General features: G+C 44.8%; 1 protein-coding gene across 12 annotated transcripts; it reads left to right on the top strand.

Annotated features, from left to right (window-relative positions):
* Positions 1-3,660: 3,660 nt before the first annotated feature.
* Positions 3,661-26,849, top strand: GARIN2 (golgi associated RAB2 interactor family member 2). 12 transcript variants are annotated; one of them, XM_025179907.2, is made up of 8 exons: positions 3,661-3,776; positions 5,808-5,862; positions 6,185-6,339; positions 8,051-8,253; positions 9,085-9,355; positions 14,210-14,478; positions 22,180-22,226; positions 26,641-26,849. In XM_025179907.2, the coding sequence occupies exons 3-8, from the start codon at positions 6,256-6,258 to the stop codon at positions 26,685-26,687; spliced, it is 921 nt and encodes a 306-aa protein (XP_025035692.1). In that variant the 5' UTR covers positions 3,661-3,776; positions 5,808-5,862; positions 6,185-6,255; the 3' UTR covers positions 26,688-26,849. The 12 variants fall into 12 exon arrangements, with proteins under 12 accessions (XP_025035692.1, XP_025035689.1, XP_025035696.1 ...); XM_025179904.2 differs by having other exon boundaries at positions 5,808-5,884; XM_025179909.2 differs by lacking the exon at positions 3,661-3,776 and adding an exon at positions 5,049-5,182.
* The last annotated feature ends 470 nt before the right edge of the window (positions 26,850-27,319 follow it).

Genomic DNA, 27,319 nt, shown 5'->3' with positions numbered 1-27,319 from the left:
AGGGGAAAGGGGCTTTACCAGGATGCGGGTTGATAAAGCTGGATCATTCAAGACACCCTCATTGACTCAGGGATGGAGGTGCTTAAGGGGAAGCATCTATGCAGGAAGGTGGGCAGGCTGTGTTTGCTAGTGGGATGGTCAGCAGTTCTGTGGTGTTATTCTGTAATTACAAGGGCTAAAAAAAACAAACCTTATTTAAAAAAACTGACCAGGTCTGTTATTCTCTGCTGCCTATCACGTTGTACAGCCATTTTCACGTAATCACTTGACTGCAAGAGCTGGGGCTGTAAGAATAGCAAACAGCATGACACACACAATAAAATCCAAAGTGTTGACAACACTGAAAATTGTACATATTTTGGCTGTTTCCTTTATCTCACCTTTCCTATGTTTCCTAACTTGTGGGACAGAGGCTTAGGATAGACAAGAAGGGGGAAAGAGAACTTTGCCTTGTTGTCATCACCCTAACAATTTTGCTTGTGTACTTTATCCCATAACCCCCTCCCTTCATCTGTGTATTTTTTGGTGGGGGGGTTCTCCTTTTAGCTTGTAAGCAGTTGGGGCAGAGACTCTTGTTATATGTTTAATTGGGACAACCCTTAGAAAAAAGGGTATCATGATGCTAATCGAGTCTGTTGGTCACCACCCACTAGCATATTTTAAACAATAAATAAGAGTTTTTAAAATCAGATTAAATTTTTCCTTCTTTATTGTTTCTCTGTTGAATTGTTGTGTGCTGTTAAATTGCTGCTATGTTCCACCCCAGAGATGGTTGTATGTCAGTGGTGAATTACTGATTCTGCTATATATAATTTATATTGGGGTTTGAGAATCCTATGGGATGAAAGACACTATAGAAAAAAAGGTCACTTTGGAGTTCTGCATACTATCTCTGTACATCCATGGTGGAAATCAGATGACATGCCTAGAATTGTCAAGTTGTTACAAAAATTAATTGTAATTAATTGCATGATTAATCACACTGTTAAGTAACAGAATACCATCTATTTAAATATTTTGGATGTTTTCTACATTTTTCAAATATATTGATTTGGGTTATAACAGAATACAAAGTATAAAATGTTCACTTTACTTTTATTACAAATACTTGTGGTGTAAAAAACTGTAGTGCAACCTCTTTGTCATGAAAATTGAACTTACAAATGTACAATTATGTACAAAAAATCACTGTATTCAAAAATAGACCAATGTTAAACTTTAGAGCCTAAAAGTCCACTCAGTCCTATTTCTTGTTCAGCCAATCACTAAGACACACAAGTTGTTTACATTTGCAGAAGATAATGCTTCCTTGTTATTATTTATAATGTCACCTAAAAGTGAGAATAGGCATTGATATTGCACCATTGTAGCTGATGTCATAAGATATTTATGTACCAGATGTGCTAAAGATTCATATGGCTCTTCGTGCTTCAATCATCATTTTAGAGAACATCTGTCCTTACTCAATAATGAGCAAAATCAGTGTGGACTGAAATGTTAATTTTTATCATCTGAGTCAGATGTCACTAGCAGATGGTTGGCTTTCTTTTTTGATGATTCGGGTTCTGTGGTTTCTGCATCAGAGTGTTGCTCTTTTAATTCTTCTGAAAGCATGTTCTACACTTTGTCCCATTCAGATTTTGGAAAGCACTTCAGATTCTTAAATCTTGGGTCAAATGTGGTATCTCACATTGGTACATACCATCTTTCCATTGTGTCAAATCTGCAGGGGAAATGTTCTCAAAACAAACAACAGGTGCTGAGTGATCAACCGAGACTGCTATAACATAATATATATGACAAAATGCAGGTAAAACAGAGCAGAAGAAATAATACACCCCCAAGGAGTTCATCCACAAATTTAGTTAATGAATTTTTTTAAAACAAGTGTCAGCAGCATGGAAGCATGTCCTCTAGAATGATGGCTGAAACATGAAGGGGCATATGAATGTTTAGTATACTGAGCATTTAAACACTAGGGATGTCAACGTGTACTTAACTACACAATTAACCAATAAGCCTCGGCAGCAAGGGAGGGGGGAGCAGGAGGTGGGGCCCATGAGGACCCGGCTTTTAAGCAACTCCCCACAAGCACCGGAACCCGTGGAGCTGCCTGCCCCCCAAACTCCGCACTGCTACCTCTGATAGAGAGGCAGCAGTGCAGAAGAGAAGGAGGTAGGCAGGAGCCAATACGCCTGTCCCCCCTTGCTGCCTCTCGCAGAGGGAGTGGGAAGCAGCTGGCTTAAAAGATGCAGCAGCATGGAGGGGAGCAGGGAAAGGAGTCATGGGCAGCCTCTGACTATAGCAGGCCCAGAATCACTGTGGACAGAGGCTGCTCTGTGGGATGCTAGCTCAGTCTCTGTCTGCAGGGAGCTCGGTTCCCCCCACAGACAGGGGCTGCTGCTGCCTCTGTATCGGAGGCAGCAGCACGGGGCGGGAGAGGGTTCCCTGGGAGTGGGGCTAGGAGCATACTGGCTGCTGGCCCCACCTCCAAGGACTACCAAATGATCATGTAACTACTAAGGTTTGATGTAGTTACACAATTATAAGATTAATCAATAGCTAACATCCCTAATAAATACTAGGGATGTTAATGGGTAATCCGTTAAATGGTTACCCAATAAGCAACACCCTTAACCAAAACCAAAACTTTCCCTTTACTTAAGGAGTTAATACATATTTAAAATATTATTTATCAAGGCTGGGATTTTTCTACAGTGCCTAAAAAAGTTAATCAATAAGAGTGTTTAACACTGAAAATGTTCTCCTTTGAAAATCTCAATCTAATATTTTTCTAAAAGCCTTTGGGGACACCGGCTTCATGTATAGAATTAAAGGGCTAGACTCATCACTGGTATGCTCTAGCTCCTTCACATTGTTCTGATGACCCCAAATAGCCATAAATCCATTAATTGCCAATGTAAAAGTATTTAGATCTATTTTGTGTGGCTAATACAATACAAAAACTTTTGGTGGTCTTGGCTAAAAAGTAAGGATCACTTTTGAGGGCAAAGGGAAGTCTCCATGATCTTAAACCATTTAACTCCAAATACTAATGTATACCTGTAGGCTGTGTCTACATTGGCATCCCTTTCCGGAAAAGGGATGCTAATGAGACACTTCGGAATTGCAAAAACTTGAAAGTAGGAATAAGAAATCCTCCGGAAAAGGGCTTATTTTCCGGAGAATCGCGTCTAGACTGGCGCTTTTCTCTGGCTTATCCCCAAGCCGGAAAAAAGCGGCAGCCATGTAAATGCAAATGACGCGGGGGATATTTAAATCCCCCGCGGATTTGCAATTCCGACTCGTCACATTAGCATCCCTTTTCTGGAAAGGGATGCCAATGTAGACGTAGCCGTACTGTGTCTTTTGAAGGACGATGATGAAAATAATGGATCATTCAGAAATATATGTAACAGTTTACTTTTCCTAGCGTTACAGGTTCTTCTTTTTTTCTCCACAGTTACCCTGGAGTAGGCCTCTCTTAGCCGAAAATTTCCAACTTCTTTTGTGGGGGATATGGGAAATCTGTGTAAAATTCCTCTTGTCCTGCCCCAAAGGTAAGTAGAGGACACCAGAAAAATTGTAAATAATTCCCAGCATCCCTCTTAACTCCAGCATTCTATTGAGCCATTATTACCTCACCATTAAGAAGGCACTGCTGGATAGTAATTGAAATCTTCGCCATAGTGGCAGCTGCTTACCTCTGACCCAAACTATAACCACCCTGAAGAAACACAGGAATACCATTTGCTGAAGTGGAGATTGAAATCAAGGTACACTATCAAAACTTGGCAAGACCTCTACTATTGGGAGACTTCTCAATATATTAGGCCAAATTTTGGAACAACACTGATTTTCATCAGCTGAGGATCTATCCTGCCCTATGCAGAAAGGCCCTCTTTACAGCTATGCTACTTTGGTGTCAGTTTTTTTCTCTTCATACTGATTTTTATTGCAAGATTAGTCATTTGGATTGACCATTGGTGCTGTCAGCCTACTGATATGAGCTGCTGTTGCATTATTCTGAATTGCCAGCAAGCCCAGTAAGGGGGGAGGTAGTCTCAGCAAAATGCACACACCTAAAAACCTGGAAGAAAATGTTCAGGTTTATCTTTTTCTGCATGTCCTGTATATGTGGATGAGCTCTTGGCTCAGGCAGTTTCATGGCAAAGGTTTGTTGGAGCCCCCTGGAAATATAGCATTTAATAACCATGTAGTAGGTAAAAAATTGCTGGATTCTAAGTGGATTTGCACAGTGAAATTCCATTATAGTAGAGTGAATTGAAGCTGGTGTAGAATTCAGCAGTTTGTTTGTTACAGAGTTCATCTTTTTGGTGCACATGGTACCAGGGCTTTTGAATCTCCAATGGCTAGCTGTTAGTTAATGCTAGAACTTAAGGTGTTGATTGACCTACTTCTCAGACTGTCTGTGTGTATGGGGTGGCACCTGAGGTCACACAAGAGAATGGGGGAGTTAACAGAGTGTTCTCTATAATGGCCTTTTTGGAATGTGCACTTCACTGGCCAAGTTTGATTGACTCATATTTTATAGGGAGACAGAGTAGAAAGTGAAAGACACATCTGATGTGCTTACAGCAGCCTGTGTTGCTGAGAAAATGTACTGCTAGTACAAATGTACTGGGAATAAGCTTATTTCAAAATAGTTATTTTGGGAGTTATTATTGTAGACATGCCCTCTGTGATTTACCTCAGTTTCAGCAGTGCAAGCCCCATTTTACATTGGGGCAGCTCACCAATACTGTGTTTGCACTTGGGGAACTAATGCTTCTACAAAAATCCCTAATATAGAGAAATCTGTAATGTACTGTGCTAGGCAAATTCTGGACTGAGTGAATTCATATCACTCACACTCTGCCCTGATTTAGTCAAGCAATGTAATTGGTCTAAGTGTCCTCTGTGCACACAGGCCATACAGTGGATTATGATGCCAGCAGCAATGGACTAAGCTTCCCTAGCCCAACTCTGCCTTCCTATTGTGACATGATTTGCTGCCTCACCTGTAGGCACTGACATATCATCATTGTTAAAGGAAATTTAAGAGGGGATACTTTCTATTGAAAAATCTACTTGAACTTCCTAGTCATGGGTTCCTAGTATAGGAGACTTTGAGAGAGCTCTTCAGAACAAGCTAGAGCATTTGTGTCTTGTTCTTTCTTTGGTAGATTCCTCTATATAAGAAATGGGCCTATTTCAGTAAAACAGGGCAAGAATTCCTAGGAGTCCACTTAGGGAGAGTACACAGTAGTTAAAAAAGGAGGATTGGGACATCTTGATTCTCTTCATTGCCTTGCCACTGACTTATTACGTAACCTTAGAAAAGTCATTTTACTTTTGTGCAAGGACCTGAGTTTCGGGGGTTATGAAGTTAAATTCGCTACAAGCCTGGAATAGCCCTTATGAGTTTTATACAACTCACTTAATGTAGAGTAGTACTAGACCAACCCAGCATCTGGGAGGCACATGAACAGGGGATATTAAGATAGTGCAAGTCATTTTGCCCCTTTTCCTCTTGACTTGTGCTGAGCACAGACTCAAGGCTCTAACTCACCCATTATTTGCAAGATACATTGGTATGCTCTCATGAAAGGGTAAATAGTTGTTGCTATTTTCATTACCCTAACAATGGTAAACAGTATTTTGATCAATCCTACCATTAGATTAAAATTCTTCACTTAATTATCAGCAAGAAGACAATCTAAAATATAGCATAGTGAATGTAATCTGATTGGTTTCACCTGTATTTGTGCAAATTTCATATATAAACTATCTATATTTATTTGTAGAACTATGCTATGGGAGACTTGATGATGAAGAGGAAAAAAGCAAGAAGCCAATAAAGTAGGTCATGTAAGAGAAACAGGTGTGTTTTGGCAAGATGATACTTTGTAAAAATAGTTCATTTTTTCTCACCTATATGCCCTAGTTCCATAAGTCTGATTAGCTCCCCGAGAATCCCTTCTCCATTGCCAAATCCCTGGAGTGCCTTTGGAAGTTCATGTGCACATTTGTGTGGGGTTTTGCTCTTGCATAACCTGATGCAGTCTATAATAGGACATGAAACAAATACAGGCTTTTCTATCTTCAGTTATTTCCCCATCAGTTGATTATCTGTATTGTTCTGCCCTCTTGACTTACTAATTTTTTTCTGTTTTGTGTGTAGGCAATATTAGAAGCTACTTCTCTTTTAGGAGCTTCACTGCGTGTGCAGCCTCCAGAAACCAGATCTCCATTATGGGAGATCTTCAGAGAGTTCTTGGCAAAGGAGAATATGCCCCCTTCACATCCGCTCCCATATTTGAGAGCAACTTTGTCCAGGTAAACAGCGTTTAAATGAAATTGTTTGGCACTGATGATTTGACATTCCCTGAATAGAGAATTTCCACTTTTATCCCCTAGTATAATTGCTGTCCACTTCTTTGTTCATTTCCATAATTCTCATTCTCTGCCGTACTTCAACACGTTTATATTCCCCTTCTCATACACACCTATCCTATTCTCCCATCACATATAATGGGCCAGATACCCAGCCTCTGGTAGGACTGCATGCAGCTCATCTGGCGGAGGAAAGCAAAAGTGAATTTGTGTGCCTTTTTCTCTCTTCCACATCCTTATTCTGGGAATAGCTGTGAGTTGGTTCACTCCTTGTGCAATTTAGAGCAGTCTTAAGGTTGCACCCAATTGCAACAGCCCCCAAATGGACATTCTAGCAAATCTTGGCTTGCGTGTTTGATAGCTTCTCATAACTATCTAACCATCAGATGATCCTCTTCCAATTGCTATGGCCTACATCATCATCCTACCTATGACTCAGATCCAGAGTCTGAGAGCCATCTTTGACTCTGCCCCCTTTCTCTAGGTTCAAACTTCGAAGCTGTCTAAATCTTGCCAATTCTTTCTCCATAAGACCCCTAAGATATAGGCTTTTTAGATACTGCTAAAACTTCTATCCAGGCACTCATTATCTCACATCTTAGTAACTACAACAACCATTTCTTTGGCCTCAACAAAGGAATCTTGCTCTGCTCACATTCATTCAGAATGCTGTTGCAAAGACCATTTTCCTAACCCATCTTTATAACCAAGTCACCAATCTCTTTGCATCTCTCCACTTCTTTCCCTTTCCCATGTTGAAAATAAGATGCTTGTCTTCACAATCTTTCTAGCATGGCTTATTTGCTATCGAGATGTTGACTTCTGCCCCCAATCAGCTGATTATGTCAGCCTCTATCACCCTCTTGTCAAACTAATATCTTAGTTTTTTTCTCTTACACTGCCCACTCATCTTTCGAGATGCTCCCCATAAACATCAAGAAAGCTACCTAATCATTTTTCATCCAAACTCTCCTTAAAACTCTCCTTTGCTGTAATGCCTACAAAATACTTGACAACCGTCAGGCTGTTGGGATGCTGAAACCATTGCCTATCATGCTAGCCAATTGTGTAATATATTCCTTTCGCTACCCTGTTGGCCTGTCTCTCTATTTTTTGTCTCTTGTCTTTATACTTAGATTGTTAATTTTTTGGGGGCAGGGACTGCCTTTTTGGTAAGTTTGTACAACATCTAGAATACTGAAGTCTTGGTGCATGACTGGAGCACTTAGATGCAACAGTAATACAAATCAATAAATAATAAACAATATTATTGATGGTAATGGATCACCAAAACATTGCAACTCTCTTGCCATGCCCCCTCCACAAGTGCCCATGAGAAGTGGTAATGCAGAATTGATTCTGTGCTACCCAAGGCATTCCAATACCACAATTATGGCCACAACATAAAAATTAAATACCTGGATAAATCTCCAGCTAGCTGATTATTCCAGCTTTCCAACCCCACTTCATTCTGACTCACTTCCTTTTCCTCCCATTCTTCATACACATTCCCCTCTCATTCTTTTATGTTCCTGTATTTTCTTACCACCTGAGTTATGAAAGTCCCAGGCAAGTGATACGACAATATCTGTGTAGTGTATTATTATAGTGATGGCTCCATGATATACTGCAATTACTTTGTTTTGGTATGCAGGTTAACAGGAGAGGTGAACCAATTTACGTTCATAACCGTCCCAACTGTGTGACTGTAGGCATCTGTGCATCCAGTCCTAGCCTGTCACTGCCCAATGTGATGCTGCTAGCACACACAGTGACTAAATCTCCCCAGGAAGTAACATCAAAGCCCTGGAAGGTCTCAAAGCAGCCGCCAACCATGGAGCAGCTGGAACTCAGTAGGTAAGTTAGGGTGAAGGTCAGTTCACAGAGCATGCTTTCCATAAACGTTTTTTGTGAGGCTTGGTGATGTCTTGGACAAAGGTAACCTTGTAACCAGGTGTATCCTCACTAGTGTCCATTTAGTAATGTTGTTCTTTGGATGAAACATTAACTAAAGGTACTATGAGTTTAATTAAGGGATAATGTAACTTTAATATTAGGAAAACTGACTGAAACAATAATGAAAAATAAAATGACTGAACACATTCGTAAACAAAAATCATGCTTCTCTAACCAGTTCAAATTCTTTCAGAATGTTAGCAAACTAGTGGATAAATAAAAAGTGGCTGATCTAATATTTTTGGACTTCAAAAGCTGGAATAAATTAGCCAATTTTCAACATGACTAAAGGCTAACATTGGGATGGTTTACATACTAGTGTTGTTTAATATATGTATTAATTATCTGTAAAAGAAAGTGAACAATAAAGTGGCAAAATTTGCAGATGACACAAAATAGTTTGGGTTAGTTAAAACCAGAAGAGACTGTGAGGAGACTTGAATGTTACGGGTGCTGTGAGCTATTGCAGAGCATCTCTTACACAAAGGGCATAGTAGCATCTGAAAATAAAGTCTCCGGGTATACTCTCTATTATTTTTCCAACAGACTTCTCCCCTGCAGTTGGGATGTGGCCCCAGAGATGACAGACACAATGTCTTCTCTGAGAAGAGTCTGCATGCACTTGCCTTCAGACTTACTCCTCCTGCAGCCCATTTCCTGAAACATGCAATGGATATAGTGCTTTCTGTAAGCAGAGACTCTAGCTGGTCTCTCATATGAGTTTTCTTGTAGGTTCTTCCCCTTGAAGTTCGTGGAGATCTCCGTTCACAATGCTGAGAAGCGTCGCCTCAAGCTGAAGCTGGCAAGTGGCCGCTCCTTCTACCTGGAGCTCTGTGGACCACCAGATGAGCAACATCTCCTCTTCCGTCAATGGTTGAGGCTCATCTCTCTCTTGAAACTTCCCCAAGACCGCTACAACAATACTCAAGTCAATATAGTGTATGAAAATTTTAATGGGAAGAAAGCTGAGGGAACGCAAGTCATGAGGAACCAATCAGACAACGTGAGTGTCTGGCAGTTGTTGGGAACATTTGCGTTAGCAAATTCTGCAAACTGAACAATCAAAAAAAATTAAAATGCTTGTCCCAACATCGCTAATTATTGCATAAGTCAGAGCTTGTGCAACAGACAAGAATTCAAAGTAGTTACAATTCTGTTTACAAGGAGTTGATATAAAAATAATTGGCATGTCAGAAGTTCCCTATAGAATCAGAAGGTGGTGGCAGCCATATGGCAACCTCTAGTGGAGCCCTGCTTGGTTATCTGGATGTCAATTAGAGGGATACCTGACACCACTGTCCTGGATTTCATTTTCCTGATATTTTGGGGAATGGGTTGCTATGGCCTTAAGTGGCACTTCCCTTTTGAATTTCCCCTCTGATGTGGGGGCAAAGAGCAGAGAAGAAGATATATGACATAGCTGAGTTCTTCAGGACCTATGGAGGCTGATGGGTGAAGTGCATCAGACATTTGGCCTGTAGGGAGGGAGGTGGATGTTCTAGCTCTTGGTTGACCTTTCTAACTCTCCACCATACTTCATAGGTATCTATTTGCTCCAACTGAGAGAAAGAGAGGAAGGAGGAGTGGAGAGGGATGTAAGGCTCCTTTTAGAGGAATTGAAAACAAAATATTAATACTCCAGGCTTTCATCAGCAAAAAAGGTGGAAGCATTACCCTGGGTCCATACTTAGCAACAAGACCAGCAGGATAGCTACTGATTCTGAACACACTTTTTAAAGTTGTTACCCAAAGCTCCATGCAAGCCACAGAGACTTTCAGCATAGGCAACTCCACGTGTCTCTTTTTTGCCCCACGCAGGCCAGCCCCTGTTTCAGTCTGGCCAAAAGAAGATGAGAGACACTTGCACACATGGTCAGAGCTAAGTGCTACATGCCTGGTAGCCTGAGCCTCTTCCATTTTGAACCCTAGACACTCCTCTTCTTCCTGGGCAGAGATAGAAGAGGGAAAATAATTATCCCTACACCCTGAAGGAGAGGAATAGAACTCCAGCCTACCAGAGGGGAAAGGCATCTGAAGCAAAAAGATTAATGATTAGGGTAAGGAATGAGTGGAGATGATGAGACAAACCAATGTATGAGTAGGATTGTGCACCATCTTCTTCATCCAAAACCTCGCTAAAGGCTTTGCTTGCCTGATGCCCTTGACTTGGGGTTTTCTCAGACACCTGTGTAGAAATGGGTACCCCACTGACTTATTAATATTCAGGGAAGAACAATGAAAATGTACTTCTTGATACTTTTGCTTTCTTAGGCCACCGCTCTTGCCCTTCCTTTACAGGTTCCTTCATGATCATGCTTCTAAATTCTTATATGATTACAGGTATCTTAATATCCACCTCCTCATTTTTAGCATATGTTTTGCTGCTTTGTCAGCCATCTCATTTCCACATATTCCAATATGCACTTTAAGTCATTCTACTGTTACACAGATACCTATTTGTGTATTTCCATAGATAGGAATATTATTTCACTTATTATGTAATTTCTACTTTCCAAAGTTCCTGTTCTGATTGTCATTATGCCTGATAAGGAAACAGATAAAATTACAGCTGCAGCTAGTCACACATCTCTGATCCAGGTTAGTGCCAACATTTCCCAGTTAGTTCAGCCATCACATCAGAGCCTTTTAGATTTCTGAATTCTGAGCCTAAGAATTTATGAATTTTGAGCCTAGGAACATAGAAAGCTCTTCCAACTCTACCTGAGCAGGAGTCAGGAGAGGGTCTTGATGATGTGGGGGGGGGGGCTCAGGGCAGAAGGCCAGGATGTGGGAGTGCAGGAATCAGGGGTTGTGGAGGGGATTAGGGCAGAGGGCTGGGGATCTGTAGGAGGATGCAGGAATTAACACTGAGGTTTGGGAGGAAGGGAAGTTCGGGAGAGGGGGTGGCTGCCAGTTTCTTCCAGGTCAACCTGGGGCCAGCCACACACCACGCATACTCTCTTGGCCCAGGGAGGACGGCTGTGCATCCTGCCTGCTAATTTCTCTCTGGGGGCTGGACCAACCCAGGGAGGATTTGGGGAGGGAGCTACATAGACTGGCTCTGCGAATACTCCCCAGTCCTGTTCTGGAGGGGGGGGGTGGAGAAGAGGGTTGCACAGGCCAGCCAGGGGGACGGGCACACTGGATGGGCCAGCAATGCTAGTGGGGTGGGCTGTGACTCCTCAAGGGGAAGGCTAGGACTACGCTACTTGGTCTCAGTAGTGCTCCTGGAGGGAGGGCTGGCTGGGCTCCTTCCTCCCTCCCCTCCCCCCCGCCTCCACTGTGGCCAAGGACTAGGTGGAGGGGTCTGGGCAAGGGTGCCACTTACCTGATCCAGTGTCTAGCAAGATGGCAAACCCTGGCCACAGCTGGCTACTGTCTTTCTTGTGTGGCTGCCCCCCTATAGTCATTCTGCAGTATAACTGTCCCCTATGCTTGCTGCCTCCAGTTATCACTCTGCAATAGAGCATCCCTCCAATCAGTCCCCTCCATTTCCATGTTATAGAAAGCCATCGAATTCCAGGCACATCCTGTTTTACAGGTACAACCAAACCTTGACTTTGCTTTAAGTCAGGACAAAAAGAAGCTGCATGCCAAATTTGTGGTCTTAGCTTTTACCGTTTAGGAGTTCTTGAACAAAAGGACTCGCAGAAAAACAGACAGTCTCAGACAGACACATACAAATCTCTAAAATATATAGAGATTCATTCGTTCAGAAATGTCATTAGTCACAATGTGTGTTTTTTCCCTCCATTTTTTTCCATACAATTCCAAATCCACACCTAGAAGTGTAACTGTTTAACTATAATTCGATTTTCCTTGTCTAAAAAAAATTATTTCTTTCAATTTCTCTTTTTTACATATCTTCTTTGCCCATTTGTCACCCTGATATTATGAGGAAGTCAGTGACAATTCATTTCAGCTCTTCTACTAAATTCCCAGCAATCCCCATACATCTGGTATGTACTACCATTTTCATGATTCCCTTTCACCTTTGCCCAAAAGGTTAGTTCTGGTTTAATCCCTTCTTTTATAAAAGCTTCTTCAGTCAGCCCCCTTCTGCTACACATTTCCTCTCTTTATAATAACTACCCTGCTCCTGCCCTTCTGGGCTTCATTATCCACTAAGCTGGCTCTCCCTCTGGGTGCAGCTAGATAACTAATCAGCGTCTCAGGCCCACATTAACCCATTCAGGACCTATGTGGGGTATATACATTATCACGGTGTCTTACCCTTTCTAATTTTATCTCTACATGCATATGCTATTCTTTTGTACTCCTTAGCAATTAGTCCATATTCCTACTTCTTGTAGGATTCCTTTTTGAAGAGCTCCTGATGGAGCCATATTGGCCTCTTACTATTCTTCCTATACTGCCATTGCATCGGGATAGTTTGCAGTTGTAATTTTTATATCATCTTGAGAAGCAACCAGCCCCCTTAAATCTTAGCCATCAAACAGTACAAACGGGTCTCTGCTCCCACATCAGATCAAAAACAGAGGAAAACCCAGGGTAAGGATATGGATAGTATGAAGAAAGAAAAAAGAAAACTTACAGTTTAGATCATTAACCAGTTCTCAAAGGTTATTTTTGGTCATCACTGACTTCTGTGATCCCATGGAGTAGAACTCCTCACTCATACCCAGAAGTGGTTTCTGGGGTATAAAATTTATGACCTGGACTTTTGTGGATTTCCCGGCTTGTCTTCATGATACCAAAGTCAGTCTACACTATAGGGGTGTGTAGTAGGGAAGTTAAATTTTGATTACTCAGCTAATCCAGTAGTCAATGGAATTTCCATCGACTACTCAATTAGTCGATAAGGGGGGTGTTCACTATCCCGCTGCACCTCTCCCTTTGAAATGTACAGGTGGCTCTTGTACATTTCAAAGGGAAAGGAGCAGCAATCGGAACCGGCACAAGCAGGACTGTTTCAATCCCCACTCACGCCATTTCCCTGCTTCCCTCTGCCTCCCCTTCCCCCTGTGGAGATGATGCTGCTTAAAAGCTGGTTCCCTCCAGCACCAGCTCCTGCTCCCCCACCCCCACCCTTGCTGCATCTCTCTGATTTGCTTCTCAGGTAGTCAACTAGTCGCTTACAACCCTACCAATCATGAAGAATTTGCTAATGTGCATTAATGTACTCCTCTTTCAAATACGACTACATTACTGTGCACTAAGTAATATTTAATACACACCAGTACAATCCACAGAGGGGAGTTTGACCAACTGGTACTTTCTACAAATCACATTCCCATAGTCCAGGCTCTGGCGAAACAATCCAGCAAAACCTTGTGCAAAAGTATAGAACCAGTTGGTTGCATTTAAGAGGCATTGGAGCAGTCAGTGTGTGGTAATTACCCAGGTGAGAGAAAAATGCACTGAGGAATACTCAGAGGACCTGGCAAGTCAAAGAAAAGGAAGCTTCCAGGTGAAGCTAAACAATTGTCAACACGAAGTATCTTTATCTATTTCTATTTTAATAACTTTTTCAGAGTGTGACTTACCAAGTGGTAGGGTATTGAATCAGGCCTTCTGAATTGGTCATTTGTCAGTGGCAAAGGGACAGGGTGGGGCATCTTGCACTGCCAAGATTCCTGCTGTACCTGTCCCATGAGAAATAGTCCCATTTCTCAGAACTGTCAGTCTGACATCAGACCAGCCATACTGGATCAAACCAAAGGTCCCATCTAGCCAAGTATCCTGTCGGCCGACAGTGACCAATGCCAGGTGCCTCAGAGGGAAGGAACAAAACATGCAATCATCCCCAGTGGTGCTCATCAACTCCATCCTGAGCAATTATTTTGTACCGATTCCTACTGTCTTATTTGTTGGGTATCCTCCTTAATCCCTACAGAGAGACATGCATCTAGACACTCAGAATTCTACTGATAGCCCAGAATCAGGGGAGGAGGAAGTTGCTAAGCAAGTATCCAAGCGAGTCACCATCTCTGACATAGTGGGTCCTATTGAAGAGTGTGGCAGCAGCAAGAGGGGGCTGGCAGTTGCCACACGCAGCTCTATAAAAGAAACCAAAAGAGATCCTAGCATGCAGTCAGAGAAAAAACAAAGAAAAAATCACCAGGAAATAAAGAAAAGCAAGAGCACGGAGAAGAAGAAATCCAGGTATGTGTAGTTAAGGATATATTTATGTTGAGCTTTGTCTACACTACCAAGTTTTGTCATCAAACACTGCCTTTTGATTACTAATCAGTGAGAACATTCACACTGTAATGAAACTTTGGCCAGGAAAAACACCCAGTTTTGGCAACAAAAATCTTCCAGCCCTGTATAAGACTTCTTTTCGCCTCCCTTTATTATCGACTAAGAGCCAGTGTTGGTTCTGCTGTTAGTTTTGTCCACAGAACTGGCTTCAGACAGTATCCCACACTGCTTATAGCTGTGCTCAGAGTTTTGATCTCTGCTGCCCTGCAGATATGCAACCCTCCTCTTTCAAAGTTCTGGGAATATTTGACAGCTAAATGAGCTCTTCCATTTGGGAAATAAACAAAGAACAAATAATTGGAATGCTCCTGTTCTTCCCTGCACTAGGAACACAATGGCAGACTTCTGCTGCAGGGGGAAGGCAACAGACACTGTGCTGCTTTGACATTCCTCAACAGGGAGAGTTCACAGAGCTACTCATGGTGCTGCTCCCAGCATCAGAGAATGCTGAGGGAGAACATGGAGGAAATCCCAAGATTCACAGGGATCAGCTCCATCTTCCCTGTGGATACATACCCATCCCACAATGCATTGCTCACACTGTTGATTATGGTGCCCCCAGTGTAGACCTGAGCTGTCTACAGAGGGAGAAAGTATGAACAACCTCTGGCAAGGCAGCAGTGTGGGTTGGCAGCAGTCCCTGCCCATAGGCAGTCCAAGCTCCTCGTGGGCAGAGGCTGCTCCATAGGGTGTGGAGCAGAAGCAGCCTCTGCTCATAGTGGCCCCAAGCTCTGATGGAGGCAGTAGCGCGGGGGGAAGGAAAGGTGGCACTGTGGAGCTGGTGCTGGGGAGAACAGGCTTTTAAGCTGGCTCTCCCCAGCACCAGCTCCTGCCTGTCCTCTCCCCACTCCCCCCACCACTGCCTATGTAAGAGGCAGCAAGGGGGAGACAGACAGGTCCGCAGAGATGATAAATGCGGGGAGCTGGCTTGAAAGCTGCTCCCCATGCATATCTGCTCCAGCCTGCTCCCCTTACCTCTGCACTGCTGTGTCTCTATTAGAGGCAGCAGCACGGGAAGGGGAGGCAAGGTGGCTCCAGTGTTCAGGGGGAGCCTGCTTAAAGCCAGCTCCTCGTGGGCAACAGTTCCCCCTGCCCCCCACCACTGCATGTTGACATCCCTAATGGAAATCCCATCCCTATATCCATAATTGGGACCTAAATGAAAGTGACTTGACTGTCAGCGCTATTGAGAACCCACTGCTTACCTGAGCTGCTGAAAGAGCTACAACATGTCAGAAAATGCTCAACATGTCAGAAAATCAGGCCGCTTTGATTTAGGTGATTAACTTTATGAACCCATTTTTGACCATAGTATTTGCCATATTAGATCAAACTAGGGATCCGGTTGGTCTAGTAGCTTGTGCCCTGAAATACATACTTGCATATGGAGTTCAGTATCCTGGCTCCTTCTGCTCTGGCTTGCACTGCTGGTCTAACTAGTTTCCTGCCTCTAGACGCGCCCATTGACTCAGAGCAAGACAAACTCTCATGAACTCATACTGCACCTATTTCTCAGCCTATACCCCACAAGTGGCATTACATCCAGAAGTGTGAAATCTGCTTACCCTTCTCTTTACCTAAATATGACAGTCACAAGTGTTGGGAGCAGTTTACAAAGGAACACAAATAAAAATTATGTACCCAGCTCCCATTGACTTCATATCTGTGCTTCATAAAATTTTCCCTACTATTAACTGTAAAATTATCCAAATACAGATACAATTTACCTAAAGAAGAGTGGCAATCTGAATGCTGTAGCAGACTCTTATTTGTGGAGAATATAGCCTTTTCTAATTACGCATGTAAAGTCATTAACATACACCATATCTTCAGAACATTAAGGTCCCATCACCTGGGGTCAGAGTGCCCAGGCACAACCTAATGTCTCGAGCTGGCTAGCAGCTGCTGGAGGAGGAGAGGGATTTGAGACGGGATACCACAGCCTGTCACTTTCCCCATGGCCATCTACGGGGCACTTTGGGGCAGAGAGCGCGCATGCGCGTGCGGCGGAAGCAGCTGGGGCCAGACCAAAGACTCCAGCCCGAGCCATTTTTTTGCCCCGAGGCCCACCCAGCCAGGCAGCACTGCATAGCGCCCTTTCTGTGGCTGGGGGTGCCCTTGCCTGGCCCGGCAGCACCACGTGGCGCCTCTTCTGCACCCGGAGCCCCAGCCCCTCCCATCCCAGCAGCACCGCATGATGCCCCTTCTGAGCCTGGGGCTGGGGTTCCAGCCCCAGCCTCGGCCCTGGCCTGGCAGCACCGCACGTGCCCCTTCTGCCCCTGGGGCCACAGCCCCAAGCCCAGCCCTGGCCCCGTCCTCAGTCTCGGCCCCGTCCCCAGCCCAGCAGCAACACGCAGCGCCCTTTCTGCCCCTGGGGCTGCGGCCCCGGCCCCGCCCATCCCAGCAGCACCGTGCAGAGCCCCTTCTGCACCCGGGGCCTCGTCCTTGGCCCTGCCCGGCCCGGCAGCACCGCGTGGTGCCCCATAAAGTGAGGCATCCCAGGCTAGGCCCGGCCGGCCTGTAGCTTGGGCTGGCTCTGACTCCAGCCCGCAAACTGGAAGGAAGAAGCTGGCTTAGCCTAAGTTAAGGGAAAGGGAAAAGGAGAGAAGGAAAATAGACAGGGGTGGGAGAGGAAGAGGCCTGTGCTGAGAGGAGGGGGGCAGGTCAGGAGAAGAAAAGGGAAAGCACCAAGGAACAGGGTGGAGGAGAGACAAATGCCAGAGGGCCAGTGGAGACAATGAGGAAAAGGGCAGGTGGGAAGGTGTCAGTGGGAGGGGGGACAGGGTGATGCTGGGAGAGGAGAGGGGAAGGGCATTGGGGGGGGAGGTGCTGGGAGAAGGCTTGAAAGAAGGGGTGGGCATGAAGAAGGCAGGGATGGATCAAGACGTGAGGGCACAGGGGCATGAGGGGAACGGGGGAAGGGGATGGGCATCAGGGAAAAAAGGGCAAAGGGGGCAGGGGCAGTGAGGGAAGGGGGAGCACCAGGAGGGTGAAGGGCTAAGGGAAGTTGCAGGTGCCAGAGGATTCTGGGGGTGAAGCAGAAGGGCAGACGCCTGCAGGGGAGGGACCAGCACCAGAGGAGAGAGGCAGGGCAGGTGTGTAGAGGGAGGTGTTAGACGAAGGGATGAGGAGGGGTAGCTCACTTGATCAGAGTGGGGCTACTGGAGGAGTGGGCAAAGGGGGGAGAGAAGGAATGGTGGAGGGGGGCAGGTCTCAGGAAGGCTGAGGACAGTGAGGAGGGCAGGAGTCAGGAGAGCAGAGGAGGGTGAGGGGTTGGAGGGCAGCAGGCACTAGGGGAGCTGATGGAGCAAGGAGAGATTTGGCAGCAGAAGGAAAAGGTAGCAGTTTATAAGATATTTATTAATAACAGTGGCACATCCAAACAAGCCATATGAACTCAGTACTGGTGCACAACACAAAATTCATTCTGCTCATGAGAGGAAACTCTTAGAGGGAACACTTCCCCCAGCCTCTCTGCCCCTGAGTTAATGTCACACACATTGAGTTAATGCAACTGCAGGATAGTTGCATAAGGGGGGTTTGGTGGGGGCCAAACTAATTCCTATTGGTAGGAGGATAGTGGGAAAAGTCCTTAGAAGGGGGTCACATGACACCTTTTACTTCTGGTCATGTGTCCATCTTGCCCCAAGAGTGTTACCTCTAGAGGTGTGGCCAATGGGAGTCGGGGTGTGGCCAATGGGGTTCAGCGGCATGGTTAACAGGGGTCAGGGACATGGCTAATGTGGGTCAAAGTAAATTTTAAAAAAATTCTTCAGGTGCACACCCTAATGAAATGTGCTGTGCATGCCTATGATCACTCTATCTCAACAGTGGGCAACTTGCAGCCCATTGGGATTCTGTGTGTGGCCTACAAGACATTTTGTTCACTGTAGTGCATTTTGTTCACTGTTTGTCAAAGGCTGGAGAGGGATGGCAGGAGACAAATCGCTTGATCACTGTCTTCGGTCCACCCTCTCTAAGGCACCTGGTGCTGGCCACTGTCAGCAGACAGGCTACTGGGCTAGATGGAGCTTTGGTCTGACCCAGTACGGCCATTCTTATGTTCTTATTGTAATGCTTAATTAGACACTTCCTACAGTGATGGAAAGGAGTTTTCTATTGCTATAGTAAATCCACTCCCTCAAGAGGCAGTAGCTAGGTTGGATGAAGAATTCTTCCCTTTACCTAGCAATGTCCATAAAAGGGCTTAGGACTTAACTACATCTCACAGGAGTATGGTATTTTTCACAATCCTTAGTGACATAGATAGGCTGACCTAAGTTTTAGGTGTAGACCATACATAGGATTCTAACAAATTCATGGCCAAGAAAAATCTGGTTTCCCGCCATCGGGGGGTGTGGGTGTGGGTGTGGGTGTGGGTGTGGGTGTGGGTGTGTGTGTATTTTTACCTTTTACCATATAGATTTCATGGAGGAAACTAGTCTTTCTCAAATTGGGAGTTTTGGCCAAAAGGCAGTTGCAGGGAGGTTACAAAGTTGGAATTGTGGTATTGCCCCCTATACTTCTGAGCTGCCTCTAGTGCTGGGTTGCTGGGGAGCAGTGTTCTTTGTAAGCTGAGTACTTGTGTGACTGCTTAGGAAAGATTCAAATGCCACCCAGCTGATTAGCAGAGCACCCACAGTTGGGTTTTTTTAATGCACATTTACACAATACCTTGATGCACGTACAAATGTATTCCACATACGAAGGGAAAAAATCCACTAATGAGTGGAAAAGATCAGAGGGAGCATTGCAGAGAGTGGCAACTGTTGGCCAGGTGCCCAGTTCTGCAAGAACAAGGAATCTGGTGGCACATTAAAGACTAACAACTGTGTTAGTCTTTAAGGTGCCTCCGGACTCCTTGTTCTTGCTGAAACAGACTAACATGGTGACCTCTCTGAAATCAGCTCTGAAAGAAGCCCCCCACCAGTAGCAGTACGTAAGTAAGGGTGGTAATACTGTACTATGCCACCCTAACTTCTGTGCTGCTGCCTTCAAAACTGGGTGACTCGAGGGTGGTGGCTGCTGACTGAGGGCCCAAGTTCTACAGGCAGCAGCTCAGAAGCAAGTGTGGCAATATCCTACAATGCCATCCTTAATTCTATGCTGGTGGTGGTGGTGCTTCAGAGCTGGAATCCTGGCCGATAGCTGCCACTCTGGCTGGTAGCTACCAAACTCTGAGGGCAGCACCATCACAAGGAGGAGCAGAACCAGTCTCCACCCCCATAATAACCTTGTGTGCACACACACTCTTAACTCCTTTTTGAGTCATGCAATTTCAATTGCAACACCATGAAATTTCACATTTAAATAGTTGAAATGACATTATTTTAAAAATCCTGTGAAAGTGAACTTGAACAAAATGGACTGTGAATTTTGTAGGGATCTAACTATAAAACCAGGCCTTAATCCCAAGAACGAAGAATAATTATTAGCATGGTATACAGAAAAATGAGTAATGGGATGAAATTAATAAAGGGAATATTTAAGATCTGTAAGATATTCAATGAGATCTGTTAAGTTCTGAAACAGACTCCTGAAGAGAGTTGCATGTGCCTCATTAATTAGGAGTTTTAAAACAAGACTGGGGAAAAAATAAAGATGAAGTGGATGACCTACCCGATGTTTTCTAAATGTATATTCTATAAATGTATTATACACAAGAGAATCCCATTTACGCTACTATAGCTAATTCTGTACGGCTAACAGAGGTAAAAACTTGTTTTTGTCAATAAAACTAGCACATCTAATTCAGAGAGGTAACCGTGTTAGTTTGTAACTGAAAATAAATTAATAAATAAGGAACAGTCTTGCAGCACTTAAGAGACATAGTAAAATTTGTAGATGGTATAATGAGCTTTTGTGGGCACAACCACTTCTTCAGATAAATGGAGTTAAGGAGTTCAGGTTCCAAAGAAATAGAGAAAGAAAGGAGATGGGGAGTGTGAGAAGGAAAAAGAAGGGGAAAAGGGGGGCGGGGAGGATTGTCAGTTATTGTGTCCTTGCTAAATGAAGTGCTCTTAAGTACCAGGTGCTTGGTTGTTTATGTCTTTAGGATGTGGAATGTAGCAGGCCATCCACGCAAGGTCTTTGTTTAGACCTCTGTTGCAAGTATCAAACTTGTAAATGAAATTAAATTTGTTATTTTTAAAAGGTTTTTTTAGCACATCTGAGTCAGTTACCCAGGGAGCAGATACAGATAGCCCCCGACTTACGCGGATCCGACTAATGTCGGTTCCGCACATACGAACGGGGCTTTCTCACCCCGGAGCTCACAGGCAGGGGTCAGCCACCTCGACCTCCGGGGCGAGAAAAGCTGCTCCCGGTGCCCCTGGTCTGCTGGGGACCATCTCCAGCAAACCAGGGGCACCGGGAGCAAAGCGGTCCCGCGCCAGAGCAAAGCCTCAGAGGCGAGGCACCCCCCGCTGCCGCTTTGCTCCCTGTGTCTCTGGTCTGCTGGGGGGGGGGGCGCAGCTAGTGTGCCCCCCCCAGCAGACCAGGCTTTTGTTGTGGACCCTGGGGCAGAGCAGCTGGGGCGCTGCCCGTTGGTCCCGCAGCGCCGCTCTGGGCACTACTGGACCAACCGGGCAGCACCCCAGCTGCTCTGCCCCAGGCGTCCTGATTCAGCCGCTGCTGGTCAGTTTCAGCAGCGGCTGAATCAGGACTCCTGGGGCAGAGCAGCTGGGGTGCTGCTGGGTTGGTCCAGTAGCGCCGAGGAGCGGTGCTACTGGAGCAACCCAGCAGCACCCCAGCTGCTCTGCCCCAGATGTCCCCAAGTCAGCCGTTGCTGAAACTGACCAGCGCTGACTACAGGAAGCCCGAGGCACAGTTGCTCTGCCCTGGGCTTCCTGGAATCAGCTGCTGATCAGTTTCAGCAGCAGCTGACTTGGAGTTCTTAAGTTGAATCTGTATGTAAGTCAGAACTGGCGGTCAGTTTCAGCAGCGGCTGAATCTGGACGCCAGTTCCGACTTACATACAGATTCAACTTAAGAACAAACCTACAGTCCCTATCTTGTACGTAACCTGGGGACTGCCTGTACTATGGACCAGATTGTGGTTTTAAGACTCAAACCTGTGTTGAGGGCAGGCAGTTTGGTGTCAATACTAAGAGAGATTGTACCTGTCCAGTAAATAAGGGAATCCTATTAGACTAGATGCACCATTCTAGACAGGTGTAGCCTGCTTCCTCTCTGTGCTTAGCCAGCTCTGTGATCTGGTGTCGGAACCCCACTTCCTCCATACCCCCACTTTGAGATATATATTTATCCAGGGGGATATAGGAAAGAAGTAGATTCTTGCCACTCCTGAAAGTGGTGAAAATTACTTTGACAACCTCAACCTATGTATCAAGTGAGGAGATTTTTATGTAGTTGCTTTTCAGCACATTAACAGCATTAAGTAGTTTAGGTGCATGTTATGTAAAGTGCAGTCCACAGCATCTAAATTTCCTGTATATTCATAGCTGCATTTCAAGGGCAGCACTATTACCAAAGCATGTTTCAATTGCTAGCAGAAAGAGTTTAAAATAACAAAACATATTATGTAATTCTCTTGTGTTTGTGACAAAACAGAAACATTTGTTCTAAACTTTCTGTTTTCAGGGATACGATAGCAGAGAACAAAACAGAAAACAATTTGCAGGCTTCAGGTATGAATTAAATGTTTTCCTATTTATTCCCCTCCCCATCCCCACAAACGGAGTTCTTACACTTTTTCCCACAATGACTGTGCACAGGAGAGGTTGAAAATACAGTAGCTGGGAGTCCTTACAGCTAGCATTTCTACACAATAGCCATAGGCATGCACAGCACATTTCATTTGGGTGTGCACCCAAAGAATTTTTTTAAATGCACTTTGACACCCCCCCCCCCACCCATTAGCCATACCCCTGACACCTGTTAACCATGCCCCTGGCCCCCATTAGCCTTGCTGCTGGAGGTAAATCTCTCTGGGCAAGATGGGCACATGATCAAAAGTAAAGTGTTATGCGACCCCCTACCCAAGGACTTTTCCCACCATCCTCCTACCAATAGGGATTAGTTTGGCCCCCACCAACATCCTCCATGCATCTATCCTGCAATTGCATTAATCCAATGTGTGTGACATTAATGCGGGGGTGGAGAGGCTGGGGGGAAGAGGGGGAGTGTTCCCTCTAAGAGTTTCCTCCCATGAGCAGAATGAATTTTGTGTTGTGCACCAGTACCCAATTCATGTGGCTTGTTTGGATGTGCCATTGTGGCACCCAAGTTATTAATAAATATCTCATAAACCTCTACCTTTCCCTCTGCTGCCATGTCTCCTCCCCTTGCTCCATGAACTCCCCTGGTGCCTGCTGCCCCCCAACCCCTCACCCTTCCATGCCCTGCTGTGCAGGGCATGGAAAGAACAGGAAGGAGGGAGCTGATGTCAGGGTGTAGCTCCCTCTGTCCTGTACCCCATCTCCACAGAGCAGAGGGGGGCAGGGATGGAGAGAGTCTGCTGGCTGCTTTTAGAAATGGTGCAGGGCCAGGGTAGGGGAGCCTGCCTGAGCCTCCTGCACCACCACCCAGAAGCCACCTGTGGTAAGCAATGCCCAGTTGGATCCCACATTCTGAACCCCTTCTGCACTCCAAAGTCCTTCCCCCGACCTGATAAAAGTGAGTGAGGATGGGGAAAGGAGGATGGAGTGAGCAGGGGTGGGGCCTTGGAGAAGGGGGGAAAGGAGGGTGTTTTGGGTTTGAGGTAGATCCTGGATTGCACTTAAATTCAAAAAGTGATCTCATGCTTAAAAAGGCTGGAGACCACTGCATAAAGTGTCTCATGCAGATTGAAATTGGGTGTCTAGTCACTTGCTGACAGCCTGAACTTCTACACCCTTCCCAATAATGCCTCAATCTGGAAGAATCTGGCACTTGAAGAATAAGCTGTCTCTAAGCCCTGGTCTATACTAGGGAGTTATTTCAAAATAACTTATTTCGAAATAAGAAGCAGAGCATCCACACTACCAAGCCCGTTATTTCGACATAAGGATCAGGTTATTTTGAAATAATAACTCCTGCTTTCCATGGGGAATAAGCTTACTTTGAAATAGTTATTTCAGGAGTTATTTTGAAATAATTACCTAGTGTAGACATGCCCATAGTGTTTACTCCTGCACGATTCCCTGCATTAATATTTTCCTCTATATTTTCAATGACTAAGTGGTGCTCTCTTTGCCTGCCAAATGGGAGCTATATTATTGAATTCCTCTACCCATGGCTGAATTTTCTGGGTGAGAATCCTGCATCCTAGCAAAGCAAAGATTTGAACATGAGTTTCTGTGATCCACATTCATTAACTACTTCCTCCAGCCAAGCCACAAAAGCTGGAATGAGTGGAAATCCCTCTGCATGTTTTATGTCCACCTCTTTCTATCTGGCTTTTTGTTTGATTCTGGCTCTCAGAATCTTATTGTGTTTTATTATACACAATTAATTTTTAAAAAATTATAATAATCTCAAAAGATTGTCTTCCTGCACACATCTCTTTCCGTCGCCCATTTAGTGAGCTAATTCCTGTCTATCCTGGCTGGCTAGGTGTCTTGATGAATGTCTCTGCCCATGATTATTTATATGAATCTTTGTGATTGTCTCATCTATGATTTTATTTTCCCCTTCTCACCCAATAGCCATTCAAGCCAATTTGAGGCAAGGAGTATGGGCACATGTGTATCAGCAGGAGAACTTAGGGCAGGGGGGTGGGAGCTATAGGGGTCTCAGGGTAGGAGGTAGAGGCTCAGGGCAGAGGTTGAGGGACTCAGGCTAGGAGGTGGAGAGTTGTTAGGGGGCTCAGGGAAGCCCCAAGGCCAGCCTGGGCCGCACTGCCCTGCTGGCAGCACAATCCCAGGGAGTGGGGGAGCTAGAGATATTCTAGTGATGGCAACGAGTAGACGACTACACACTTTCCCCCTCTCTGATAGCTCTGTATCAGCACCAGATCTGCACCACATCAGCATCATTTAGTTGGAATTGGTCCTGCCTAGAGCAGGGGGCTGGACTTGATGACCTTCTGAGGTCTCTTCCAGTTCTATGATTCTATGATCAGATTTGGATAGAGAGGCAGCATCATGGAGGGTGAGGGAGTTGATATGTGGCTTTTAAGATGGCTTTCCACATGTTCTGGCTCCACAGATTTGCCTGCCCACTGCTGCCCCCTCCCCCCCCTTCCCCCCCCCCCCCCCCCCCCCCCGTTGCCTCCTACAGAGGACCCACCTTGGAGCTCAGACCCTGCCATGGTCAGGAGCTCCTTTCAGCCTGCATTGCTGCCTCTGTATTAATAGGCAGCAATGTGAGATGACAGGTGGGAGCCAGTCTGTGTGGGAAGCCGTTTTGCTCTGTAATCACTAAAATTTTATGTAGTCACACGACTACTCAATTACATGCTAAAATCCCTAGGATATACTGCTCTGCCAGCAACTCCTCTGCGGGGGGGAGCATGGTGCTGGGAGCTACACTGCCTGGCCCTGGCCAGTGGCTGCTTCCTGGTTTGTCCAGGGCTGCGCTGCCCTGCAGGCAGCTTCTCCTGCGGGGTATGGGGGATGCAACGGCAGAGGCTGGGCTGCCAGACCCTAGCCAGTGGCTGCTCCCCAAGAGAGCTGCTAGGCGGCAAGGCCACTGGGCAGTAGGGGTCTCTCGGCCCTCTGGGTCCAGCGGTGGGGTCAAAGGCATGGGGAAGGGGTTCGGCCTGTATCTTTGGATTAGAGGGAGGTCACTTACCCAGGCTGATAGCCTGCCACATGCAGAGTCCTAGCCCCAGATGGCCATTCTCTTACTGGTGCAGCCGTCCATCTGTAGTCACTCTGCAGTATAACTATCTCCCATGCTTGCTGTCCCCCCGTGGTCATTGTGGAGCATAACTGTCCCTGCTATCAGACTCTTCCCTTTGCATGTATGGAAAACAATCGGATTGAGGCACATCCCATTGTCCTGGCACACTAAATCTCACTTTGCTTTAAGTAATGACAAAAGGAAGTGGCATATCATATTTGATGGTCCTAGCTCTTATTGTTTAGGAGGAATTCTTGAACAAATGGACTCTCAGACACACATTTTTAAAACATATAGTAAGACATAGGGCCCACAGGTTCACTTGCCTCTTCACAATCAGATTTTCCTCAACAGTCATGTCTCCTTTTCCTGATATATAATACTAATAATTTATACAGCAATATAGATACAGATACATAGAGATAAATTGTGGGAATGTTTTTTGCATAAACTTTTAATAAACAATAAAGAATGATTGACTTTATCTTCCTTGGTTCTTTCCCTTCTCTTCTTTTACACCATCATTTTTCCTCCTGTGTCTAATTACCTCTCTTCCTCAGTAATATACAGTTTTTTAGCTTTCCCTCTAATTAATATTTCCTTCCCTGCTTTCCCTCTATAAATATTTATCCTTTAATATTCTTTCTCTTCCCTTCTCTTCAATCCCCCTCCATGTTCTATCCTCCAAACATTTTTCTATGTTAACCCCTCTTCCATTTTCCCTTCTTCTTACCTTCCCTGCTCCTCTTCATTTCTTTTGTTCTATGATTCCTACATTTCTCCTGCCCAAGGCCACTCCCAGGCTGAGGAAATGTCCCCTCATCCTGGGCCAGCTATGGTGCTCATCTCTCAATCTACTGGTCAGCTTTTAGCAGGAACAGAAATGACCTTCAAACACTGCTTAACAGCTAAAAAATGTGACAGCACCCTAATATTGGGCAAGCCTGCAGGGGGTGTCAACTGGTGCCAGGTATGCACATTACATCTCTCAGCTGTTCCACAGAGAGAGAGCCTCAATTAATTCTGGTGTGAGGTTAATAGCTGAGAAGCGCCTTGTGGGAGCAAGTGAGGGGGAAATAGTTTTAGGAACACCCTGCTATGAAATACAAAAGTAGTGATTCTGGTAATATTGGTGCTGTGACCTCCTAAGAGGTGGTACAGAAAATAGTCATTGCCAGGAATTGTGTGTATATGTCTTTATATGTGTTCTCTCTCTCTCTCTCAATTCCCTGCTTTCCTGGGCTTTATTTTCCTCATGCTCATCCTGTTTCTTTGTAGGAAATCTAAAGCATGGTAGTAAATCTGGAGTAATCTGTTGCAAGTAGTATTTCAAAAGGCCTTATCAACAAGAAAGAATTACAGAACCCAAAACAAGGCAGTCTGAAGATAAGATACAATTGGAGAAGCCGTAGAAGAAAAAATTACCCTAGAAACATCAGAACTATCTCCTACTTTTTAATATTATGAAATTAAACATTGCTAAAATACTTAGACCATCTCTTTATTTTTCTAATCCTAAAGAGATATTAGTTTTGGTTCCTGACAACAGGCTCTAAATTCCCAGTAAGACAAATGAGACATTTTTCAGAGAAATGGCCATTTTAATTTTAAATACTTATGTCAAAATATAAGTCACAGTTTTATGTGATTAAATGTGCTTCTTGTTAGAGCAGCTTTAGGAGCATTGTAGTGTGACAAATGATGGCAGAATATAGAATAGTGCTTTAATCACCAGAAGCACTGCTTTCCTATTGCACAGGATGTGCCTGCTGTGCTACAGAATATATCATGCAAGTCCAGGCAGAACTCATCTGTTTTATATTCAGGTGCCCCTTTGACATGAGTATCTAAGTCAAGTTTTCAGTTGAAAGTAGATGGAGTTTAATATTTTATTTGATGCAGTTTAATTTATTTACAAAGAATGTACAAAGTCCTGTGTCTCTGAACACAGAAGAAA

Source organism: Pelodiscus sinensis, chromosome 4, assembly GCF_049634645.1.
Source record: "Pelodiscus sinensis isolate JC-2024 chromosome 4, ASM4963464v1, whole genome shotgun sequence".
NCBI lineage: Eukaryota > Metazoa > Chordata > Testudines > Trionychidae > Pelodiscus > Pelodiscus sinensis.
This window is presented reverse-complemented; position numbering and strand designations above follow the sequence as displayed.